The following is a 22,881-nucleotide window of genomic DNA, read 5'->3' on the forward strand; positions in this document are numbered from 1 at the left end:
ACAGACAACGCAATGAGAATATGCATGGAGGGTAGAGACAGACAGACACTTGATATGAAATAAATGAATAGGGAAAATTGATAAATGCGGAGATGATTTCATTGCAACCCTTAAAAGTGACCGCAAGGGCAACCTTAGTCAATGCGAGCCATGCAATCATGCTACACACACGTAACCTAACTCTAAGCGTATGTGGGTGTATTGACGATATTCGCAAGCCAAATCAAACGAGACAAGAGTTGAGTTGAATCTGGAATGCAACCGAAGTTGGATGCCCGCATGACACACGTGGGGGTAAACCAAAACAAAGGACGTAACCATGTTCAACACCGCATTTGAATAAGCCATCACAAATTTTTGAAGCATTTTGAATGGACGCATTCTCAAAAGCTAAACACAAAGTTGCAGTGAATGAAGAAAAAGTTTTTGAGCAAAGGCTTGTCGGATCTAAACTTAGAAAAGATCTTTTTGGAGAAGCAGCCTAAGTGGAGGAAAGCATTGCGGTGATGGTCAGAGGTGTGTGTAAATTATATTCTGAGAAGCTGGTCATTGCAAAGGACAACATGAAGGTGAGTTAGAATTTCTTAAGTACAACGCATGCTTGAGGACAAGCATGATTTTAAGTTTGGGGGTGTGATGACATGTAGAAATCATCTTAGGCCTTTTACTTAGAATTATGAAGGTTGTTAAGCAGAATATGCGTCAATCATGATAGGAATTCATGAGAAAGTGAGCTTGCATCGATCAACATGTTGAATCTCAGCTAACACATTATTTTGCATTATTATGCGTTCAATGATCTATTTTTGTAGCTAAAATAGGAAATGGACGCAAACGCGAAAATCGGACCACCGCATAGACGACCGCATGTAGATAAACTCTCCATAGCAAAGACGAATGCGTTAATCAATGCATGGATGTTGCGGTAATCAGTCGTATCCGCCCATCGCATAGGAGTTGTGCTCGCCTAGCGATTGCAGTCATCGTGTAGAGTTGTGGTCTAAAGCGAATGCGGTCATTGAATGATTGTGGCTATGCGACAACGCATACTAGTGGGAGCAACGCAAGGTTGGTGGAATGAACACATCAACGCATCTACCTCGAGAAAAACCAAAAGATGATGTTGACATTTCAGCTACCACGCCGTTAGTGGCAGAGGTTCAGAAAGGACTAACGCACCGAATGTCAGACTCAAAGCAGTCCATTAATGCTGTCGGCGACCCAAACTCTATAAATAGAAGTCGATGAGCAGAAATTCAAGTGATCCAGATAAAATGCGTAAGAAGACGCTTGAGAGTTCTTCACCTCTTTCATCCATTTTGAGTGACAACCGGAGCCTTCGATCGGAGCTAGATCTCGAGAGAGTCAGCTCCCCCGCCAATCCATGGCAACACCGGCAGCCTTGGTGCACATCTGCTGGAAGCAAGTCTTTGCTTTCAGTCAGTCATTTCATTTCCCTTTCTTTTCTCATATTGTATTGTATGACATTTTGTGATTAAGGAATTAATGCAATTTGTTTTTCACTGCATCTTTCTGTCTCCTTTGACTCCATCTCCATATTCTTTGTTTAGCATCTTTACTTTCATTGCAACACTTAGTGGGATTACTTGGGTATCGCATACTTAGTCATGTGGATTAGGGATATAAAACATGTAGCAACCCACCGAGAGGTGTGCGTTGCGTGAGTGTGTGAGTAACCTTATTTGCTTAGTGTGAAGCTGCGGCTAGCATTGCTTATTTATGAGTAAAGTCAGCAACAACCAACTGCCAGGGAGGGTAAATGGTTGGTCGCATTAAGCAATGTATGCATTGGTCACTAGAGATAGGAACAATCTTAGGTGAACAGAGTTCATGCGGTTACCGTATCCTATGAGTGCATCATTCATCATTTAGGCATACTTGGGAGAGTAGTCTAAAACCCAAATCTAAGACTCGGGAGAGCGAATTAGAACGCATAGGCAAGAATGGGGATCTTAGAGATAAGCTCTGTTTGCTATTACACAGCGTATGCACCCTACAGATTGGACATTGCATGCGTCCAGGAAGTAGGATAAGGGGTTATGCGGCAGCCACGCTCATGCGGCGGGAGCTAGTGAGCTGGTTATGGAGGTCTAGGCAGGCATAGGCTTCTTAGCAATATCGTAGATACACCCCATACGCCTTAGAGTTAGGTTCACGTGTGTGTAGCATGATTGCATGGATTGCGTTGACTAAGGTTGCCCTTGCGGTCACTCTTAAGGGGTTCAATGAAATCATCTCCGCATTTTATCTATTTTCCCATACATTTATTTCATGTCAAGTGTTGTCATGTCTGTACCTCTCATGCATATTCTCATTGCGTTGTCTGTTAGATAGGAATAGGAGTAAGGTTAACTTAGAAACCTCCCTTCCATTCTTTTATTTAAACCGCTGCATGCACATTACTGCATACATATAGCTACAAGTCCTTGTGTTCGACCTCGGATCATCCGAGAAACTTGCGTTCGCGTTATACTTGGCGTGAACGCAAGAAAACTTGTGACAGGATGCATGGTCATCACATACATTTATTAACGCATATTCATTCCAACGCATGACCATCGACGCATGACTATCAACGCATATCTTAGGAACATGCATCGCATATTGCATCCATGAGATTTTAGTTGTTGAATAATTTGACTTCTAATTTCCCGTCACCACTGATAACTTATAGAAATACAAGTTATTTATATTGTTTTATTTAGATATTGCAGCAGAAAGAAAGAAAAGTTGCGTCGATAGTATAGAAATTGGCTAAGAAATGCGAAAATTATAAAATGTCGTCAATACATTGACTAACACCATTGCGATGGTAGAATAGAGTATTTCAATTTCTGTTTTAAAGGAAATCAGTCACCGTATGAGTTCATGGCTTAAAGATAAAATAAACAACGCATCTACGTCGTATTGCGCCCATCATTCAGGAATGAAGAGATGATCAAATGCGACAATCAATCAAGAGCTTAGCGATCAACGTAATTTCAACCGTATGCGGTAATAAAAAATAACACAGCATGTAGCGATCGATCGAAGATGTAAAGAGCAACGCATTTGTGGAGGATTCTGAAAAATGTACACTTTAGTTGTGCATTTCTGACGGGTTGATTGCGTAATAGAAAGAATATTCACTCCGCCATTTCAGGAACTACTATAACCATAAAGTGGGGACCAGTTTCGCCTATAAATAGCCTCTGCAAATTCACTGAAAAATATACTTGAATACATAGAGACATGTATATACTGATCTGAGAGAGAGACTGGTCTGAAGCAATTTCCAGAGTAGATCTGGGATAATCAAGAGACAAGGCCGAGAGGTGAGTCTCCGGGCAAAGAATCCTTCCAATCCCTGCCGTTGAAGCTCTGTGTGAAGGTCATTTCTACCAGAAGAGCAAACCTGAGAGGGAAGCTCTCCTCTCCATTACTTCCACACGTCGGCAAGCACAACCTTCGTTCAGGATCTGTGTCAAGACGTTGACACTCTTTCTGTATTCGTTTCTAATCTCTATTTCATCATCTGTATTCATCTTCCTTAATCTTTCATTCACACCATGTATCGAACGCTTAATCTTAGTATTAAATGTTATGATTATTACCATTATCATTTCTCTATCTCTTTCTGTTCATCCATAATCGATTTTCTCCATGATGTTTTCCTGATTCCCTGGGTAATTAGTAAGAATTAAGCAAGTACGTTAATTTGTGTTAAGGAAATAATTAATTTTAGCTAAAGCATGCTTGACGGGATCTTCACCTGTGAGAGCAGAAGTGAAGATGTTATTCTGCCTATTGAGAGAGGGTTAGAAGAATGCATTAACTAAAGAAAGAAGTATTTTCAGAGATGGAAACAACCTTGCGTACATCACGTTCATCCTTGTTTCAACATAGAGATATGGGAACGCGGCCGATCACCGAGAGGTGTATGCCAAGGGAAAGCGAAACCTTAGTTGTATCTTTAATGCAATTGAAAAACTTGCGTTGTTTTTACTATTTACTCTTTCCCCCTTCTGCTTCACTCATAAAGACTTGCCATCGCATACCACGATCCTTTATATAACATCACAGTCAGTCTCGACCTCAATATCATGTATCATGTATCTTGTATCTTGTATCATATTAGTTTAGGATTTTATTTTCAACGTAACTTTATTTTATCAACGCAATTTTATTTCATCGCAATTTATATTCCTGTATAAACCAAATTCTTTATTCATTGTTAAACTGGTCGCATGTATCACAATAGTAACGCACTAACGAAAACAATCCCTGTGTTCGACCTCGGATTATTCTGAGAAACTTGTGTTGGAATTATATTTGGTTTCAGCACAAGGAAAATTGTGACACGCATTACTCTATCGCATACTACAAGCATATCATTAACAACGCATATTTAGAAGTAGTGTGCATAAGCGATAACACAACATGACATTCCATTTTTATGTCAATAAGTTTATGGAAACATGAGCTTGTATGATTCATTCATATTCATATTTGTCCACATGCTTTAAGATACAAAACACCGTGTCAACCACACCCCTGTCCAATCCCTACCTCCGGTATATTCTGCTGATGGTAACCACATGTTTATTTCACAATTGTCAATACACCGAGTATTAGTCTATCCACTACGTATCATGTCCCGCAGTTAACTTTCAATCTTGTCTCTGTTGGACAGCTGTGTGACATGAGACTAACTGTTCTCTTTGAAGGAAATTAGACATGAGGATTTTCATGAGTAGCGGAATGATCGTTCCAAATTCCATTCGAAATTGAACATACATAATTACAGTTAAAAAACGGAAACTAAACGGCCATGCACAATACGAAATTGCAGCATGCTTTACAATAAGATCAAGGGTTAACAAATACATACCTTTGAAGACTCATGCTTCAAACTCCCTCGATCACGAACGCTCGTTTAGTCTTCAAGACAGCAACACACGAATGCTCGAACACAACGACCATAACACAACACGATCAACAGCAAACACGAACTCAACAATCTCTAAGATCACGAACCCAATGAACGGCCTCCAAAACTCGAAATTAGTCGAGTTGAGTGAGGACACCACCACAATGGTTACCTTGGTATTCTCGATGTGAGAATCCAGAAGTGTGGCCTCTATTTGGACTTGGTTAGAGTAAGAGACCGGAGGAATAACAATCGTGTAGACGATTGAGCAAGTGGGAGATGACTATAATCTATCATATAGACGAATGCTCAATCATTTAGAAGAAAGAAATCTATTGTATAGAAAAAGGTCTGCGATCGTTTAGCTACAACTAGCTGAGTGAACTATCGTATAGTGTCACTCCACGGTCGTTTAGTATCTCTTTTAGCTATCATTTAGTGAATCCAATTCACTTGACAACAAACCGTGAGTTTCTTTTCGAGAATAGTAATTCTTCTAAATTTAGGAAAATATTTTTTGTTTTTATCTCACAGTCACCATAAAACTACGAATAACATCACACTCAATTCATTAACCATAAAACTACGAATAACCTCACACTCAATTAATTATTAGAGAAAAAGATATAATTATCCGATAATTAATATTATTATAAATATGTATGATAACCAACCTACCATATTATATTTATAACCTATAGTTTTAATATTTCATCTTATGAAACATATAAACCATAGCTCTTTTTCTATTTTATGGTACTTAATGTAAATCTCATTTACATTAATCCTCCACTTGATGTATCTCATACATCATATCGATCATATCATATATAATCGAATCTCCTCTTGTCAATTTGAAAATTTCAAATCAACACCAAGAACTAATTCTCAACTTGAATCCATTGAGCTACCAAGGGGACCTTATGGACCTGTAGCTTGAAGCTCCAACGGTACGTGAATAACTGACTAAACTCTTTAGTCACGAGATCCACCATCCGTTAACTACCAGGCACTCCACTAAAGACCGACAGCTATACTCTTCTCACTACAAATATATTTCTGTGTCTATATCAACCAATTAACAGTGTGATAACCCTTCACAGATCGCTCGTAAGTACAGCTGGGCCAACTTACCGTTTTTTCCCTATAGTTACATCTAACTCCTCAAGTACCATTGATTCCTTTAATGAACAATAAGTCATAGTCCTACTATAACTGGGTCCTTTTTTCGAAAGAGAGGATGTGACCACTATGTTCAAGACTTGGAATCAACCCTTAAGGGAGCAATCTATCTACTTACCCCTACTTCGAGGAAGGAGTGAATTCCATCTTGTATAACTGAGTTCCCAGCTCCCAAATCAGATAAATCCCCAAAAAGATAGGCATGTTGAGTTGGTAATCTGGCCACTCTCACCCATACTAATCAAAGGACCGCCCTCAAAGGAAAGAGTTCCCAAAACACCCAGGATTAAGGTCATATCACCTATAGTCGTCTAGGTGAGATGTAAGTCTCAAGTATCAACGACGTTATATAAAGAGACTAGTCATCTCGTGGTCCGGTCCTATACAAACTCTTTGTATAGGACACCCTTACTCGCATGTCTCCACATGAATGGTCATAATCTACCATTTATAGTAGTTCACAACACTTGTAAACCTCTACAAAGACGATCGTATTCGTAGTATCACCAGGATCAGGTATCCCTCCTTAATCCTTATACTACATACCTTTTTAGGTTATCACTTAAGGCATGATTCACTTATATATCTCATATACATGCTTAAGTTTACATACAATAACCATGGAGCTTTGTTTATTTGATATGAGTAAATGCCAAATAAAATAACTCTTATTTTATTCATTACAACATGTACAGTTTACAAACTACGAGACTCCGGGAGAATTAGGATGCCAATCCCAACACTTTTTTCCTCTCATGGTTGTCATATTCAGGATCCATGGACGGGTCAGATGGTTGGCACGGGTCGTAAGGTGGGAAGATTATTCGAGCTTAAGTCCCTTCAACCTTCTGTTCTGCCATCTGTGTTTGCAGCTGTCATAGATACCGATATGCATCAGTGGCACCTTCGTCTTGACCATGCATCATCTGACAAACTTCGTAGCCTAATTTCTGTTGATACCTTAAGTAATGCCTCTAAATTTCGTTCATTTGATTATTTGCATAGCAAACTAGCAAAACAACCTACTTTGTCATTTCCTACTTCAACATCTCTTTGTGATAAACCATTTGGCCTTGTTCATTCCGACATTTGGGCCCTTGCTCCCACCCCTACAATAAACGGTGATTGGTATTTTGTTTTATTCATTGATGACTACTCCCGTTCTAATTGGATATATTTTCTTAAGAATCGTTCATCTTTACCACGAATTTAGATTGAATTTGCTAAAATGATATAAATGCAGTTTTCTTAAACCATCAAAATTCTTCGGACTGACAATGCCATGGAGTATAAGGACTCTCACCTACCTTTCTTCCTAACTCAACTGGGCACTCTTGTCCAACGCTCATGTTCTTATACCTCTCAACAAAATGGTCGGGCTAAAAGAAAGCATCGCCATATTTTCGACTTTTTCTGTGCACAACTTCTCTCTGTATCTTATCCTGAAAAGTTTTGAGGAGAAGCTACAGTCACATCTGTCTATATTATCAACTGCCTTCCCTCTATTGTTCTCAACAATGTGTTTCCTTTTGAGCGATTATATGGCACTCCACATTTTTATTCTCTTTTCAAAGTTTTTGGTTGTGCCTGCTTTGTTTTACTTCATCTCTATGAACATTCCAAATTTGAACCTCGGGCTCATTTGTATTGCTTTCTTGGTTATGGAATTTAACACAAGGGATTCTGGTGTTGGGACCCCATATCCAATCGATTATGTATTTCTCGGCATGTCACCTTCTGGGAACATTGTATGTTTTCTAGTATTTCTTCCTTCCGTACCTCCCTTCTTAGTACCCAATCATTCTTCACTAGTCCTACCACAAATTTATTTCTCGCCTGTGAATCTTCATCTGAGTCTCTCACTCCACTCATTCCAAATCCCACTCCACCCATTCCAGAGTATGAGTTTTCCGCTCCACCTATACCAGAACTTGCGTCTTCCATTCCACCCATCCCAGAGCTCAGTCAGTTTTCTCCGTCTGCTGCACTCGAACTTACCATCTGTCCCTGATGCTGAACATGATCTTGCACCTATTCGTCATTCTGCTCGGGTTAGAGAAACTCCACAATATCTACAGGAATATCATTGTTTTTCCACTACTATGTCCTTAGTTGAACCGCAGTTCTATCATGAGGCTTGTACTAACCCTCTTTGGCAGCAAGCTATGGATGAGAAACTTCAGGCATTAGACAAGACTCACATTTGGGAGTATATTGATTTATTGCCTGGTAAGAAACCTATTGGATGTAAGTGGATGTATAAAATCAAGACCCGCTCTGATGGATCTATCGAATGCTATAAGGCTTGTCTGGTGGCCAAAGGGTATTCATAGAAATATGGTATTGACTATGAGGAAACATTCACTCTAGTTGCATGAATGGCATCTATTCGAAGTCTATTAGCCATAACAGCTACCAGGTAGTGGCCCCTTCTTCAAATGGATGTTAAGAATGCCTTCTTCAATGGCACACTATCTGAGGAAGTGTATATGCAGCTACCACCTGGCGTACCTTCTCCACCAAGCAAGGTCTTTCTTCTTCACCGTGCATTATATGGGCTCAAGCAAGCTCCTCGTGCCTGGTCTGCAACCTTCAACTCTATAATTACTCCACTTGGATTTTCCTCCAGCGCGCATGACTCTGCTCTGTTTACTCTAAAAACTTCTCGTGGACTTGTTCTCCTTCTGTTATATGTGGATGATATGATCATTACTGGTGATTGTTTTCAGGCTATTTCGGATCTCTGACGCTATTTAGGAGAACACGTTGAGATGAAAGATCTGGGACCACTCAATTACTTCCTTGGTCCTCAGGTTTTATCATGCTCTGATGGATACTACCTATCTCAAGCGAAGTATGCATCAAATCTGTTAGCTCGTTCAGGTATCACTAATTTTGCCACAGCACCGACACTGTTGGATTCCAATGGCCATCTAACCTCTTTTGATGGTGTTCCCCTTAAGGATCCAACACTATATAGACAACTGGTTGGCAGCCTTATATATTTAACAGTAACTCGTCTAGACATAGTTTATGCAGATCATATTGTCAGTCAGTTCATGTCCAATCCCTACACTATCCACTTCACAGCTGCCCTTCATATTCTGCGTTATGTGAAAGATACGCTAGGACATGGACTTCAATTCTCCTCTAAAACCTCTTTGGTTATGTCTGGATATTCTGACGCTGATTGGACGGGTGATCCTACAGATAGACAGTCTACCACAGGTTACTGTTTTTTATTTGAGAGATTCTCTCATCTCTTGGCGGAGTAAGAAATAAATAGTTCTTTCTCAATCCAACATTGAATCGAAGTATTGTGCACTTACTAATGCAACCTCAGAGGTCTTTTGGTTGCGCTGGCTCTTACTGATATAGGGGCTCCTCAAAATTCTACCACTATTCTTCACTATAACAATCATAGTGTCATTCAGATAGCACATAATGATCTTTTTCATGAACGGACAAAGCACATACAAACTGACTGCCATTTTGTCTGCCATCATCTTCAAAACTCTACTTTGCGTCTTTAATCCATACTTACAACTGAGCAACCAGGTGACATCTTCACCAAAGCCCTTCCCTCTGAACGCTTTCTTCAGCTATTATGCAAACTCAGGTTGGTTTCTACCCTCTCACCTTGAGCTTGAGGGGAGATGTTAAATTGTAAACTACTTTTGTTAGGATTTTCAGGTTGCAAAGTCAAGTCTCCTTTTGTTAGATAGTTGAGCTTTGTTAGGAGATTCTTGTTAGCTAATGTTAGTGTTGTACTAAGTAATTTATACTTGTACAATTGATCAATAAAGATACACAGAAAATCATCCATTCAGATCTTGTTTTCTACACCATAAATTCCTTCAAAGGTTTCAGCTTATGCTAACCAAACTTCAAGGTATAATTTTTTAAAGTGATATATTTTGTTTCCGCAATTGTTTTATTGAATTATCTAGGTTTTAAAGAGACTATTACTTTTCTACCGACCATTTTCATACCTTAATTTTTTTCTCCTTATTAATCGAAAATCAAAATGGGTTTTCTCTTTTAACACATATCCAAGTTCAAATCTCATCCCATCATTCATAGTGTATTATCTTTTTAGTGGTGAATACTGTGTGTGAATGGATAAAAAATACCAATTAGGAGTCAATAGTTGTAAGACCTCTAATCGTTAGAGCCACAAAGAAGAATCATTATGTTTAAGAGCATTTTTGAAACTTTTGAAAGTTTAATGGTATTTTTTACACAAAATACGAAATTCATAGATGTTTTGTATAACATAGCCTTGATTTTTTAACCCAAATGTGTTGGTGTTGAAATTTTTCAATCATATTTCACATTTTTTATATGATTTTTGTTTGCGAACTCAACTGATTTTTTATTCCAATTTTATGGCAAGTATCATTTCTAGGCCTTTATTTACATTTGAAAGTATTAGGACTAATATTGAACAACCATAAAAAAATATATGATCAAAATGATATTTTAATAATAAAAAAAAAGTAATCAAGATATTCCAACAGAGCATAACAAACGACACTGGTAGGCATCATGGTGGTAAAAAACTTATGCACGTGATTATAATGAGCTAAGTTTTCTGGTGTTGGTTTTTTCTTTCTAATCAAAAGAGTATAGATTTTATTCTTTGGATTTCAATCAAACACGTATTGTCCATTGCCATGTGTGCCTTTTAATCAAGGGCACCTCTTTTTCTTGGTTTCTTCCTGCCTTGGTATGTTCGAGGAAATTTGTAGTTTCGACTTTGTTGTTTGTAAATTCTTTTGGCTTTTATGATATTTTCTTTTTTCAAGCCAAGTATAGGGATTTATATCAATTTGGAGGAAATAACATTGTAGGGACTTGAACACATGTTCTTCTCCTACTCTGATACCATCTTAAATTATCGACTGATCCAAAAATTTAAGTTAATTGATGAAAGTAAATTTAATATCATATTATATCATCCAATACCTACCAAAAAGCATCTAGAGGTAGAAAAGTCTTCTGCTAACATTTTATTATCAATTTGATGCCTAGGGGAGAGTTTTATTTCCAACACTGGCCAAAAACATCAGGCACTGAAGTGGAAATTACAAATTTGTACCTATAAAATATATATACACGGAATCACCATTTGATGAACAAAATATATAACTGTGGTTTACATTTACAAATTACAACCCTGCTTTTATTCTAAATAAATGGAATCGAATCTGAAACTCTGCACCAGCAATAGCAATCTAGATGGATTCCTAAAGACTTATAAGCTTAGTTTGGAAAAGAAAACAAAGCAAAATGGAGGAAAAGAAAAAGTTGAGCAGATAAGAATACCCAAAATCCTATCCTACTCTACTCCCACCACAAACTCATACAGTATAGCATTCTAGCTTTCTGGATTTCAAAATTGCCTGCTATAACCCACCACCCAATCACTTTCCTATTGGGTCATCATCAACCAACAAGTTCATTGCAGCTGTACCACATTTGGGTCTCCTCACGACATGACATCACAGGTCCATTACCTCCCATCACTTTAATAGACAGGCCACAAGGCAAGGATAAGTTCCAACTCCCAACCAAGCTTCGTCTCTTCAACCACCAGGAATTTTCGCGGTTGTACTAAGTACTAATTACCAAATGCCTAAAGTCTCATTGTTTCTATACATATACTCCCCTTTTCCTAAGTTCTTTTATTTTTTTCCTTCTTTTTGGGTTTTTCTTTTCCTGTTTCTTTCCTATCAAAAACTATACAATACAATTTAACTCATGGCAAGAGGCCTTCCAAGATATGGGGAGAAGTTTAAAGTTACGAATATATGGGGTAGTAGAGTCAGCTTCTGTGTACCCTTCAACTGTTTTGTCAAAGTGTTCCTTGTGAAAATCGAACTTAGTTGGGCCCTTTTGATGGAATTCATAGCAAAGATTGCTAAGTTCCTTTTCAAGGATTGGTGCTCCACAGTAGAATACTCCTGATTCCAAATGTCAAACAGAGAAAAATCAGATTAGGAAATTCAGTTGATTATCCTGCTGTTTATTTTTTGAAAGCGTACTCACCTATTTTGGCATTACAATGCTTCGAACAAATTCTGGAGAAAACTTTCTTTCAGTTGGGCCTAGCAAAATGAGTCCTGACCGGATCGATCATGGAAAGTAAAAGGGTCTTTCAGAAGATGGGAAGTTTGTTAATGTTGAAAATAGGGTTATTAACCTAGGGACCTTTATATAATTGTGTAGACCCCTAGGATTTCCTACTGTCTTTTTATACAGTGTGTCCCTGTGTATTTAGTGTATCAGATTAACTAATAAGAAAGATCTCTATATCATGGTTTTTCTCCCTATACTAGGGTTTCCACATAACTGTGTTATTATTCTCTTCTCTTCTTCTATTTTTTAACATGGAATGAAAGCTAGACGACGAAACCCTAGTTGTTAAGGAAAAGAACCAACCACAGTCGCCTTTTGCGGATGGAACTTCGAGTTTTGACATGAAGACAACTATTTGAGCGGTCGTGAAGGAGTGTTTTCAAACAGCCCTACTGAAGTTGATTTCTGCCGTCCCTGGAGTCGATGGAGAGCCGGAGTCGATGGGAGCCGCCACGGCAGACAGAAGCCACGATCGGCAACCAAAACCAGGGCGGCGCTGTCTTCAACGGTTGGTCAGGGGTGAATCCAATTGAGCCTAGTCGAGTCTTTGACGATCGGACAGGAACACATCCAATCAAGCCCAACCGAGGTATGTTGCAATCCTTGTCGATTGAGCTCAGATGTGTCTTCGACAGACAGACAGGAACGGATCCGGTCGATTTAAGCCGTGGGTCGCTGCCATCCGTGCCATCCGCGCCGATCGTGCTCACGCCGGTCGAATCTTCTGCGCCAGGTCCGTTCGACCAACGTGGAGCCGTGTCGAGCACCCATCTCGAGTATTCCAGCCGACTGAGGTCTTCACGTTTGCCGACGAACTCCTTCCAGCCATCAGTGGCTGCTCCGTTTGCAGCCGCTTATGGCTCGACCCAATGCCCAGATGATGTGAGACAATGGTTGGCTTATCTCCAACAACAAATTTCGGATTTGGATAAGATGTCCGGCGCAAATCCCCAACCGGTTTAACCAATCTATTCAGAGAATCGGTAAATTCGTTCCCTATTTTTCCACATGCTTCTTATTTATTTGGCTCAATGGGCAACTCTGCAGGATTTCTTGCAGGAGAAAAATTAAATGGCCAAAATTATTTCTCCTGGTCCCAATTAATTCGAATGGCCTTGGAAGGGCGTCACAAATTTGGGTTCTTAATGGGGGAGATTCCGAAGCCAGTACCAGGTGATCCTCAAGAACGGATCTGGAAAGCAGAAGACTTGCTGTTATGCTCTGTCCTCGTGAATAGTATGGAACCTTAAATAGGCAGACCATTATTGTATGCTGCAACCGCCAAGGATATCTGGGAGGCTGCACGAGATTTGTACTCAAAGAGACAGAATGCCTCTTGAGTATATACGCTTCACAAGCAGGTCCATGAATGCAAACAAGGATCCATGGATGTTACATCATATTTTAACAAATTATCAATGCTTTGGCAAGAGATGAATCTGTGTTGAGAGATTGTCTGGAACTGCGCACAAGACGGGGCTCAATACTTGAAAATTGAAAAAGCAGACCTGTGTATGTTTTCTTGGCTGGATTAAATTCTTAAATTTGATGGTGTCCTAGATCGAATATTGGGCCCAGCGCCCTACATCTTCTCTCAGAGAAGTTGCTCTCAAAATACGGCTAGAAGAGGATCGGTCATCGACATGAATAATCTATATAAACTGATGCAACTCGGCCTTCATTGCAAAGTCCCCCTTGCTGTGGCAATAAAAAAATACCCAACTATGTGGGAGCATGTATGAAGCCCTGGCACACAAAGGACCAGTGTTGGAAATTGCACAGGAAGCTTTAAATAGCAGGCGACGACAGTCTCATGACAAGTTGAATATGTCGTTCCTAGTAAGTGACTCAGCAGCATGAACATACTCAGAAGCAGTCTTGCGTTGATAGTAAAGAAATTTGAGTACGATGTGGTGAATGCTATTGCACAATCAAGGTAATTTCCTTTACATTGACCTTAATTAGCTATACCATGAAAAACCGTGGATTTTGACTCAGGGCACAGATCAGCTTACAATTCTTCAGATATGTTTATTCTCTATAACCCAAATGCTGGAATGGAGCGTAATTCCGATGGCAGAGGGGTCTTTTGCCCCTGTCTTAGGGAAAGGCCATATCCCCTGTTTGACAGTTTAGTTCTGCGTCGATATCTTTACATGTGCTAAAAATCTCTAATAATCTATTGTCTTCAGTAAATTATAAAGGGATTTGAAAGTGTAAGGCAATTTTCTCAACCTGATTTCGTTTTGTTTTAGGATCTGAAATCAAAATTCCAATATATGAAGTATGTGTTTCCGCATCTTATTTCGCAATTGTGAATGTGCATATTCGTGCCAAGCAGTTGTGTTTCTTTCTGATTTTAGCCTTATCATAACCCTCGAGTCCTTTTACTCTTGTTCATAGTGATGTATGGGGTCCCTCACTTGTTACACTTACACTGGTAAATGTTGGTTTATCACATTTATAGACGACCACACTCGCCTTTCCTAGGTCTTCCTCCTCACTGATAAATCTGAGGTGTCATCCACTTTCCAACAATTTTATATAATTTTCGAGACTCAGTTCAATGCAAAGATTGGAATTTTACGGAGTGATAATGGGCTTGACAAGAAATTATCTACATGATAAGATATGTATCACAAGCACAAGGGCTATAGCTCAGTTGGTAGAGCACCTCGTTTACACGCGCGCCAATTCTTCAATACCTTGTTTAGGGATTTTCTGGTCTCTAAGGGAATTGTCCGCCAGAGCTTGTGTGCTTACACTTCCCAACAGAATGGAGTAACCGAGCGGAAAAATCGTCATCTGGTGGAAGTAGCCCGGTCTCTTATGTTATCTACCACTCTTTCATGATACCTGTGGGGGGGGATGTAGTTCTTACTGCCGCCTATCTCATTAATCGGATGCCCTCTCGTATTCTTAACCTTCATACTCTATTAAAACTGTTTAAAGAGTCATTCCCAACCACTAGATTAATCTTCGATGTTTCTCTTCGAGTCTTTGGTTGCGTTGACTTTGTTCACTCCATGGTCCAAACTGCACAAAATTTACTCCTCATGCTCAGAAGTGTGCCTTTGCTGGATATCCACTTCATCAACGTGGGTATAAGTGCTATCATCCGTCTTCTCGTAAATACTACGTCTCCATGGATGTCACGTTTCTTGAGGATAAGCCGTTCTTTCCTGTTAGTCATCTTCAGGGGGAGAACATGAATGAAGAGACTAACTTGTCCTCTTATGCTATTCCCTTAGAGTCAGCTCTTATTCATATCTCGTCTAAACCTAGTTCTAAGCATAACGACCTGGTCCTTCCTACCAACCAAGTTCATTGGAAAACTTACTATAGGAAGAATCTCAGGAAGGAAGCAATGTCACTTGTCGAACCTGAACCGTCGGCTCCAGTACATGAGTTAGACCCGCCATCAGATCCAGGTACGTACATTCCTGAAACTAATGATGTTGATGTGTGTATGGAGACTGATGAATGCAGGCAAGATAAGGGAAAAGGAAGTAGTAATACTGAAAGAATGGCAGAAGAGGAGACAGCTGAGAATGAAATGATTCTAACTAATGATGATGTGGAGGATACTACTGAAATCTTTGATACACAGATAGTCGATCATGGTGAGGAGCCTAGAAAGTTGAAGGATCGTGATGCATCACTTGATCTTCCTATAGCTCTGAGGAAAGGCACTCGTTCATGTACTAAATACCCTATTCATAGTTACATGACGTATAGTAATCTGACATTTTAATTCAAAGCGTTCACTACTAGTTTGGACACTGTAATGGTTCCAAATGACATAAGTGTTGCAATGAAAAAACCAGAATGGCGGTCTGCTATTATGGAAGAAATGAGAGCTCTCGAGAAGAATGGAACTTGGGAACATGTGGCTCTACCTGAAGGGCACAAGATAGTTGGATGCAAATGGGAGTTTACTATAAAATACAAGTCAGTTGGGACGATTGACCGGTACAAGGCTAGGCTCGTTGCAAGAGGCTTTACTCAAACTTATGGAGTAGACACTCTGAAACTTTTTCTCCCGTGGCCAAACTTAACACTATACGAGTGCTTTTGTCAGTTGTTGTAAATAAGGATTGGCCCCTACATCAATTGAATGTTAAAAGTGCTTTTTTGAATGAGGAACTTGAAGAGGAAGTCTATATGAGTCCTCCTCTTGGGTTTGAGAGTCAATTCAAAAACAGGGTGTGCAAATTGAGAAATTCGCTATACAGATTGAAACAATTTCAAGGGCCTGGTTTGACAGATTCACAACCTTTGTGAAAGCACAGGGGTATGTTTAGGGGCATTCTGATCACATTCTATTTACAAAAAGGTCAAAATCAGGGAAGATAGATGTTCTTATTGTCTAGTTGATGACATTGTTTTATCTGAGGATGATGATGTTGAGATCATAAGGCTCAAAACAAAGATGGCCAAAAAATATGAAATTAAATACCTCAGTAAGCTAAGATACTTTATGGGAATGGAAGTGGCTCGATCAAAACAAGGTATCTCAGTTTCTCAACGAAAATACACTCTGGACTTACTAAAGGAAACAGGCATAACTGGGTGTAACATTTTGGGGATTTGTCTGATTGAGGAGCTGGAAACATGGCTACACAAGACGAAATTCACTCCTTCCCTGATGTAGGGGCAAGTAGATAAATTGATCTCTTAAGGGCTGATTTCGGGTCTTTAACATAGTGGCCACACCCTCTCCTAGACCAAGAGGGACTTAATCATAGTTGGACTATGAATTATTGTTCATTAGAGGAATCGGTGGTATCTAAGGAGTTAGATGTAACTAGAGAGGCTTTGTTGATTGGTTATATCCAATGGACACAAAAATTTATCTGTAGTGCGAAGAGTGTAGTTGTCGGTCTTTAGTTGAGTGACCAAAAGTTAACGGATGTTGGGTAATTTAATTAAAGAGTTTAATGAATTATCCAATTACCGTTGGAACTTCAATCTACAAGTCCATAAGGTCCCCTCTGTAGCTCAAGAGGAATTTACTTGAGAATTAATTTTTGATTAATTTGAAATATTCAAATTAATTGAGGAAATTAATTATATATGATATAATTAATTAAATTAATTAAATATGTGATATAATTAATATAATGTATTTGATACATTATCATTTAAGGTAATATGAGAGAAATTTGAGTATAATTCAAATACCAATTATATAAATGAGATTCATTTATTTAAATATAAATATGATTTATATTGAGAGGAATTAAATATTTGGATATGATCCAAATATCAATTATATTGATGAGATTCAAGGCTTTCTTTTATTATGGATGTTTCGGATAGAACACTCAATTTAAGGCTTTCTTTTATTTACAAATTTCGGTTTGTAAAGGCCCCTGCATTTTTTAACAATAATCTTACAATCGAGTTTATAATTTATAAGTTTGAGTCACTCGTGCTATTCCCGAGAGGCTTCAAAGAAGGGTTACAGAGCGTTGTTTCGATGGAGAAGACAAAACAGAGGTTCCAGATCGTGTAGCTACAGCTAAACGATCGACCGGTTGACTCAAATTTTTTTGTAATAGTTAAGCTTTTATTTTCTCCTTTTTAGAGGTCCTATTCCGGTCCATCAACTGTTAGTGTAAATGTACATGTGATGTATGTTTAAAATCATATGTCATATTGTAAGTCACATAGTTTGAAAACCCACCATAGGTTATGCATTTATTTTCATTCATCATTTATATTATAAGTGTTATAATATATGTATATGCATGATTTAATTTTATAGCATGCTCATCCATCATATAATATAAGTGTTATACTATATGCTTGCATGCATAAATAACATAGCCATGCATCATTTCTATTATAATTGTTATAATATATAGTTTGAATATATGCATGTGAAGTATGTTATTTAATTTCATTACTTTGATATATATATATTAGTATTATATATATAGTGTGTGTGTGTGGTGTGTGGTGTGTGGTGTGTGTGTGGTGTGTGTGTTTGGTGTGTGTTATGTATATGTTAGGTAGTGAAATGAACATTGGCATGATACATGACATTACTTTAGGTAATCTTATAAGCGTTATAATTTTATAAGTAATTTGTCAATCGATGCAAATGTAGGTTTAATATTTTTCATTTACTTTATAAGAGTTATAAATAAATGAAATTAGAAAATTAAAAATCAATAACTAAGAGTTGCAATAAACTTAGGTAAATCAATTTTTTAAAATAGTATTTAAATATGATTGAGATAGACCTAAATTCACAAATTTCTAGTGAGATTAGAAATTAAATTATATTTTTTTATTGGTTTAATAGGATTAAATTGAGGTTCAATAAGGGATTAAGGTGGATTCTGGCTAGGCCGGGGTACTTAAGCTGATAGAAATGGAACACCCCTGCCTGGAAAACCCACATGGAAAGGTGAATTAGATTGATTTGCTACAAGTATGAATTGTTTGATTAACATTTGTTAAATATTTAACGAATATTAATCAGAATTGTTTTATCTTCCTAAAGTAAGTGTTACTTTTGGGCAAACTTAAAACATCACTTAGTAAAAATAATTAGTCTATTTTTCCTAAGTAATTAAACCTAGGTTATTAAAATACTCAGTGGGAGGAAAGATGTATATGATACATAATTTTTTTTCACTGCACTTTCTCCCTTAATATTCACATTGTGAAGACTCATGCTTGGCCTTGAGACGTGCTAGGGAGTGTTCCCCCTTCGATGATGTTTGCATGGGTTAATATCAAGGTGAATGAAGAGAGTATTTATAGTAAGTGGGAGAGAGATGTGTGTCAACATGTCCTATGATCTCTTTCATTGCTTTGCACCGTGAGACTTTCTTGCACGACCTTGAGGCACCTTGGGAGCACCCCCCTTCGGATGGTTTGTATAGTCAGTTATCAATGCGAACTCCAGAAATGGATAGGATCGCTTTAGTTTTTGCCACCCCTACTTGGAAACCTACCTAGAAAGGTGAATTAGATAGATTTTCTATAAGCATGCAATTGTTGATTAACATTCGTTAAAGTGTTTACGAATATTAATCAAAATTGTTTATCTTTCAAAAGTAAGCGCTACTTTTGGGCACATTTAAACAATCACTTAGTGAAAATAATTAGTCATATTTTTCCTAAGTAAATTAAACCCTAGATTGTTAAAATACTCAATGGGAGGAAAAGATGTATATGATACGCCATTTTTTTGCTCATGTTTCTCCCTTAATTTCACACCGTGAAACTCATGCTTGGCCTTGAGGCGCCCAGGGAGCGTCCCCCTTCAGATGGTGTTTTCATGGGTTAATATCAAGGTGAATGGAGAGAGTATTTATAGTAAGTGGGATAGGGATGTGTGTCAACATGTCCTACAATCTCTTTTATTGGCTTGCATCGTGATACCTTCTTGCATGGCCTTGAGGCGCCTTGGGAGCATCTCCCTTTGGATGGTTTATGCAGTTGGTCAATATCAAGGAAAACTCTAGAAATGGATAGCATCGGTTTAGTTTTTGCCAAATAGTTTTTTCCCTTTGGCTCATTGGGGCAGAACTCTGGGATCTAAAATGAAAGGTCACACTTACGGGAAATTATTAAGCAAGTTAATAATTTCTTAACCAAATAAATGATGTCTGACCAAATAAATGAAAGGTCACCCTTCGGCTCTTCGGTGGTTTTTGTCCTAAATCACAGAAGCGTCATTGCAAAATTAGATGTTAAATCGGGTTCATTTAGATTTTGCTAAAACTGATTGGATTTTTGAGTTATGCTAAAATCTAATGTAGATCAATGTGTTTATTTTTCAGCAATATGTCAAATAGCGATTTTCCGTTAGTTGCCTTTTCTAGTTTGACCGATTTCAATTACATGACGTGGAAAAAATCCATTAAAACATTTTTTGTGGTAAACGACCTCGAAGTTGTCCTGAATGAAGATTGTCCTCAAGTCCCAACCCCTTATGCACCACGAAATGTTTGTAATGCATATGAGGTGTGGATAAATGCTAATTCGAAGGCCATGATTTCCATGAGCAGCGGAAGGATCGTTCTGAATTTCAATCGTACATGAACATTAACAATTGCAATCAAGAAATGGAAACATACGGTCATGCATAAAACAAAATTACAACATACTTCTCTAAAGATCAAGGGAAGGAACTCGCATACCTGTGAAGACTCATCTTCAAAACCCTTGATCATGAATGCTCGTTCACAACAAGACAGGAACACACGAATGCTCGTACACCACGACCGCAACACTGCACGATCCATAGCTATCTCGAACACAACGATCATCAAGATCATGAACACAGCGAACAACCTCCACAAAAGCTCGACTAGTGTCGAGTTGAGTATGACACGACCATAATGGCTACCTTGGTATTCTCGGTGTGAGAATCCATAACTGTAGGCTCTGTGTGGACTTGGTTAGAGGAAGAGACCGGAGGAGAACAATTGTGTCAACGATTGAGCAAGTGGGAGATGGAAAATGTCTATCGTATAGACGATGCCCAATCGTTTAACAAAAGCTATGCGATCGTTTAGCAGAAGTTGCACGATCCTTTAGCTCATTGGAAAATTGGGTGTCTATCGTATAGAAACACTCCATCGTCTAGTCTTTCCAAGTTGTTGTTTAATAAATCGTATTTACTTGACAATCTTTCCGCGAGTAATTTTCGAGAATGGAAATCTCAAACAACAACTTACCAGAATTTAGGAAAACATTTTTCCTTTTATCTCATCGTTACCATGAAACCACCAATAACCTCCCACTCAATTGGTTATTAGATAAAAAGAGATAATTATCCAATAATTACTATTATTATAAATATATATGATAACCCACTTACAATGCTTTATTTCTAACTTATAGTTATAATATTTCATCTCATGAAACATATAAACCATAGCTCTTTTTCTATTCCTTGGCACTTAATGTAAATCTCATTTATATTAATCCTCTACTAAATGTATCTCATACATCACACCGATCGTATCATATATAATCGAATTACCTCTTGTCAATTTGAATATTTAAAATCAACACCAATAATTGATTCTCAACTTGAATCCATTGAGCTACCAATGGTACTTTATGGACTTGTATCTCGAAGTTCCAATGGTACGTGAATAACTGACTAAACTCTTTAATCACGGGATTGTAACGTAAAAATTGATCTTTAAGCATGTGGACAAAAATTGCGATACTACTTCTAAATATGCGTTAATTATGAATATTTTTGTAGTATTCCTTGCGTTGTCATAAGCTTCCTTATGTTGGAACCAAGTGTAATTCCACCGCAAGTTTCTCGGTGTGATCTGAGGTCGAACACAGGGACTGTTTGAGGTTATTGTGGTACCTTCGTGGTATATATGACCAGGTTTTTCAATCTTTAAAGAGTGTTTTGTACAAGTATATAAAATTGTGGTAAAGTAAAGGAAAGTAGTAAAATGCGATAATAAAATAAGTATGGTAAACCTAAGCTAGATGATACAAGATGCAGGTTTCATGATACAAGATGCTGGGGTCCAAACTGGCTGTGAAGGTTATGCAAAGAACATGGAATGCGGCAGCAAGTCTTATATACAAACAGAAAGAGAAAAATAACTAATATAAATAGTGCAAGTTTCTAAAATTGCGTTGAAGTTATAAGTATGGTTCCACTTTTCTCTTGGCATGAACCTTTCAGTGATCGGTCGCGCTCTCATATGTCTGTGGTGAATCAGAGACGAATGTAATGAATGCAAGGTTGCTTCTATGTCTGGAAGTACTACTCGCTTTAGTTACCGCATTCTTCTAACCTTCTCTCGATAGATCAGAATGGCATCTTTACTTCTGCTCTCACAGGTGAAGATGCCGTCTAGCATGCTTTAGCTAAACATAGTTATCTTTTTAACACAAGTTAAGTACTCATTTAATTCATATTAACTACCAGGGGATTAAGAAGACATCATGGAGAAAGTGATTCATGGAGGAACGAAAGTAGATAGAAAATGGAATATAAAAGTAATCGAAACATTTAATATATCTATTAAGCATTTGATACATGGTGTGTGAATGAAGGGATAAAGAAAGTGAAATACAATGCTGAAAAGAGATAGAACAGATACAAATAAGCGCCAATAAGCGCCAATGTCTTGGCACCGACTCGAGTGGAGATCTGCTTGCCAGATTGGATGGATCAGATGGATGGATGAGCTTCCCTCTCAGGCTTGCTCAACCGATAGCAGGGTTCTCAACACAAAGCTTCCCGGCAGGTATTCGACAGAAAAGAACTGAGACTCACCTCTCGGTTTTGTCTCGTCTTCTTCCCTGATTTCTTCAGTTAAGCACTCAGCTCAACCTTTTCTCTTAACACTTTAGCAAAAATTTGCCCCGTATCCAGTAGCATAAGTTTTCTCTGAAATCTATGGGTATTTATAGGTGAGGAACTTTGACTCCGGCCTTGTGGTCCCCACTTGTTGTTATGGAAATTTCGAAGATAGAGGGATATTATTTCTTCTGTTATGCAATCAGACCGTCAATTCTGCACAACTGTTAGTTGTACATGTGTCTTAATCCTCTGCTTTTGTGTTGCTCAGCTACATCTTTCGATGTTCGCATGCGGTGTTTGTTTTTATTACCATATGCGG

The 22,881-nt window shown here is 38.2% G+C and overlaps 1 protein-coding gene and 1 long non-coding RNA gene across 2 annotated transcripts; one reads left to right on the top strand and one right to left on the bottom strand.

Moving 5' to 3' along the window:
• The first annotated feature begins 8,883 nt into the window (after positions 1-8,883).
• LOC120067006 (uncharacterized mitochondrial protein AtMg00810-like) lies at positions 8,884-9,387 on the top strand. The gene has a single exon (XM_039018366.1). It carries the CDS (start codon positions 8,884-8,886, stop codon positions 9,385-9,387), a length of 504 nt encoding a protein of 167 aa, XP_038874294.1.
• A 1,855-nt stretch (positions 9,388-11,242) lies between these two features.
• On the bottom strand, positions 11,243-13,886 carry LOC120092621. Its single transcript, XR_005486093.1, has 2 exons — positions 12,164-13,886; positions 11,243-12,078 (listed from the first exon to the last, which is right to left on the bottom strand). It is a non-coding gene; the product is annotated as an uncharacterized LOC120092621 (long non-coding RNA).
• Positions 13,887-22,881: the final 8,995 nt, after the last annotated feature.

This window comes from Benincasa hispida, chromosome 12 (genome assembly GCF_009727055.1).
Source record: "Benincasa hispida cultivar B227 chromosome 12, ASM972705v1, whole genome shotgun sequence".
NCBI classification, from domain to species: domain Eukaryota; kingdom Viridiplantae; phylum Streptophyta; class Magnoliopsida; order Cucurbitales; family Cucurbitaceae; genus Benincasa; species Benincasa hispida.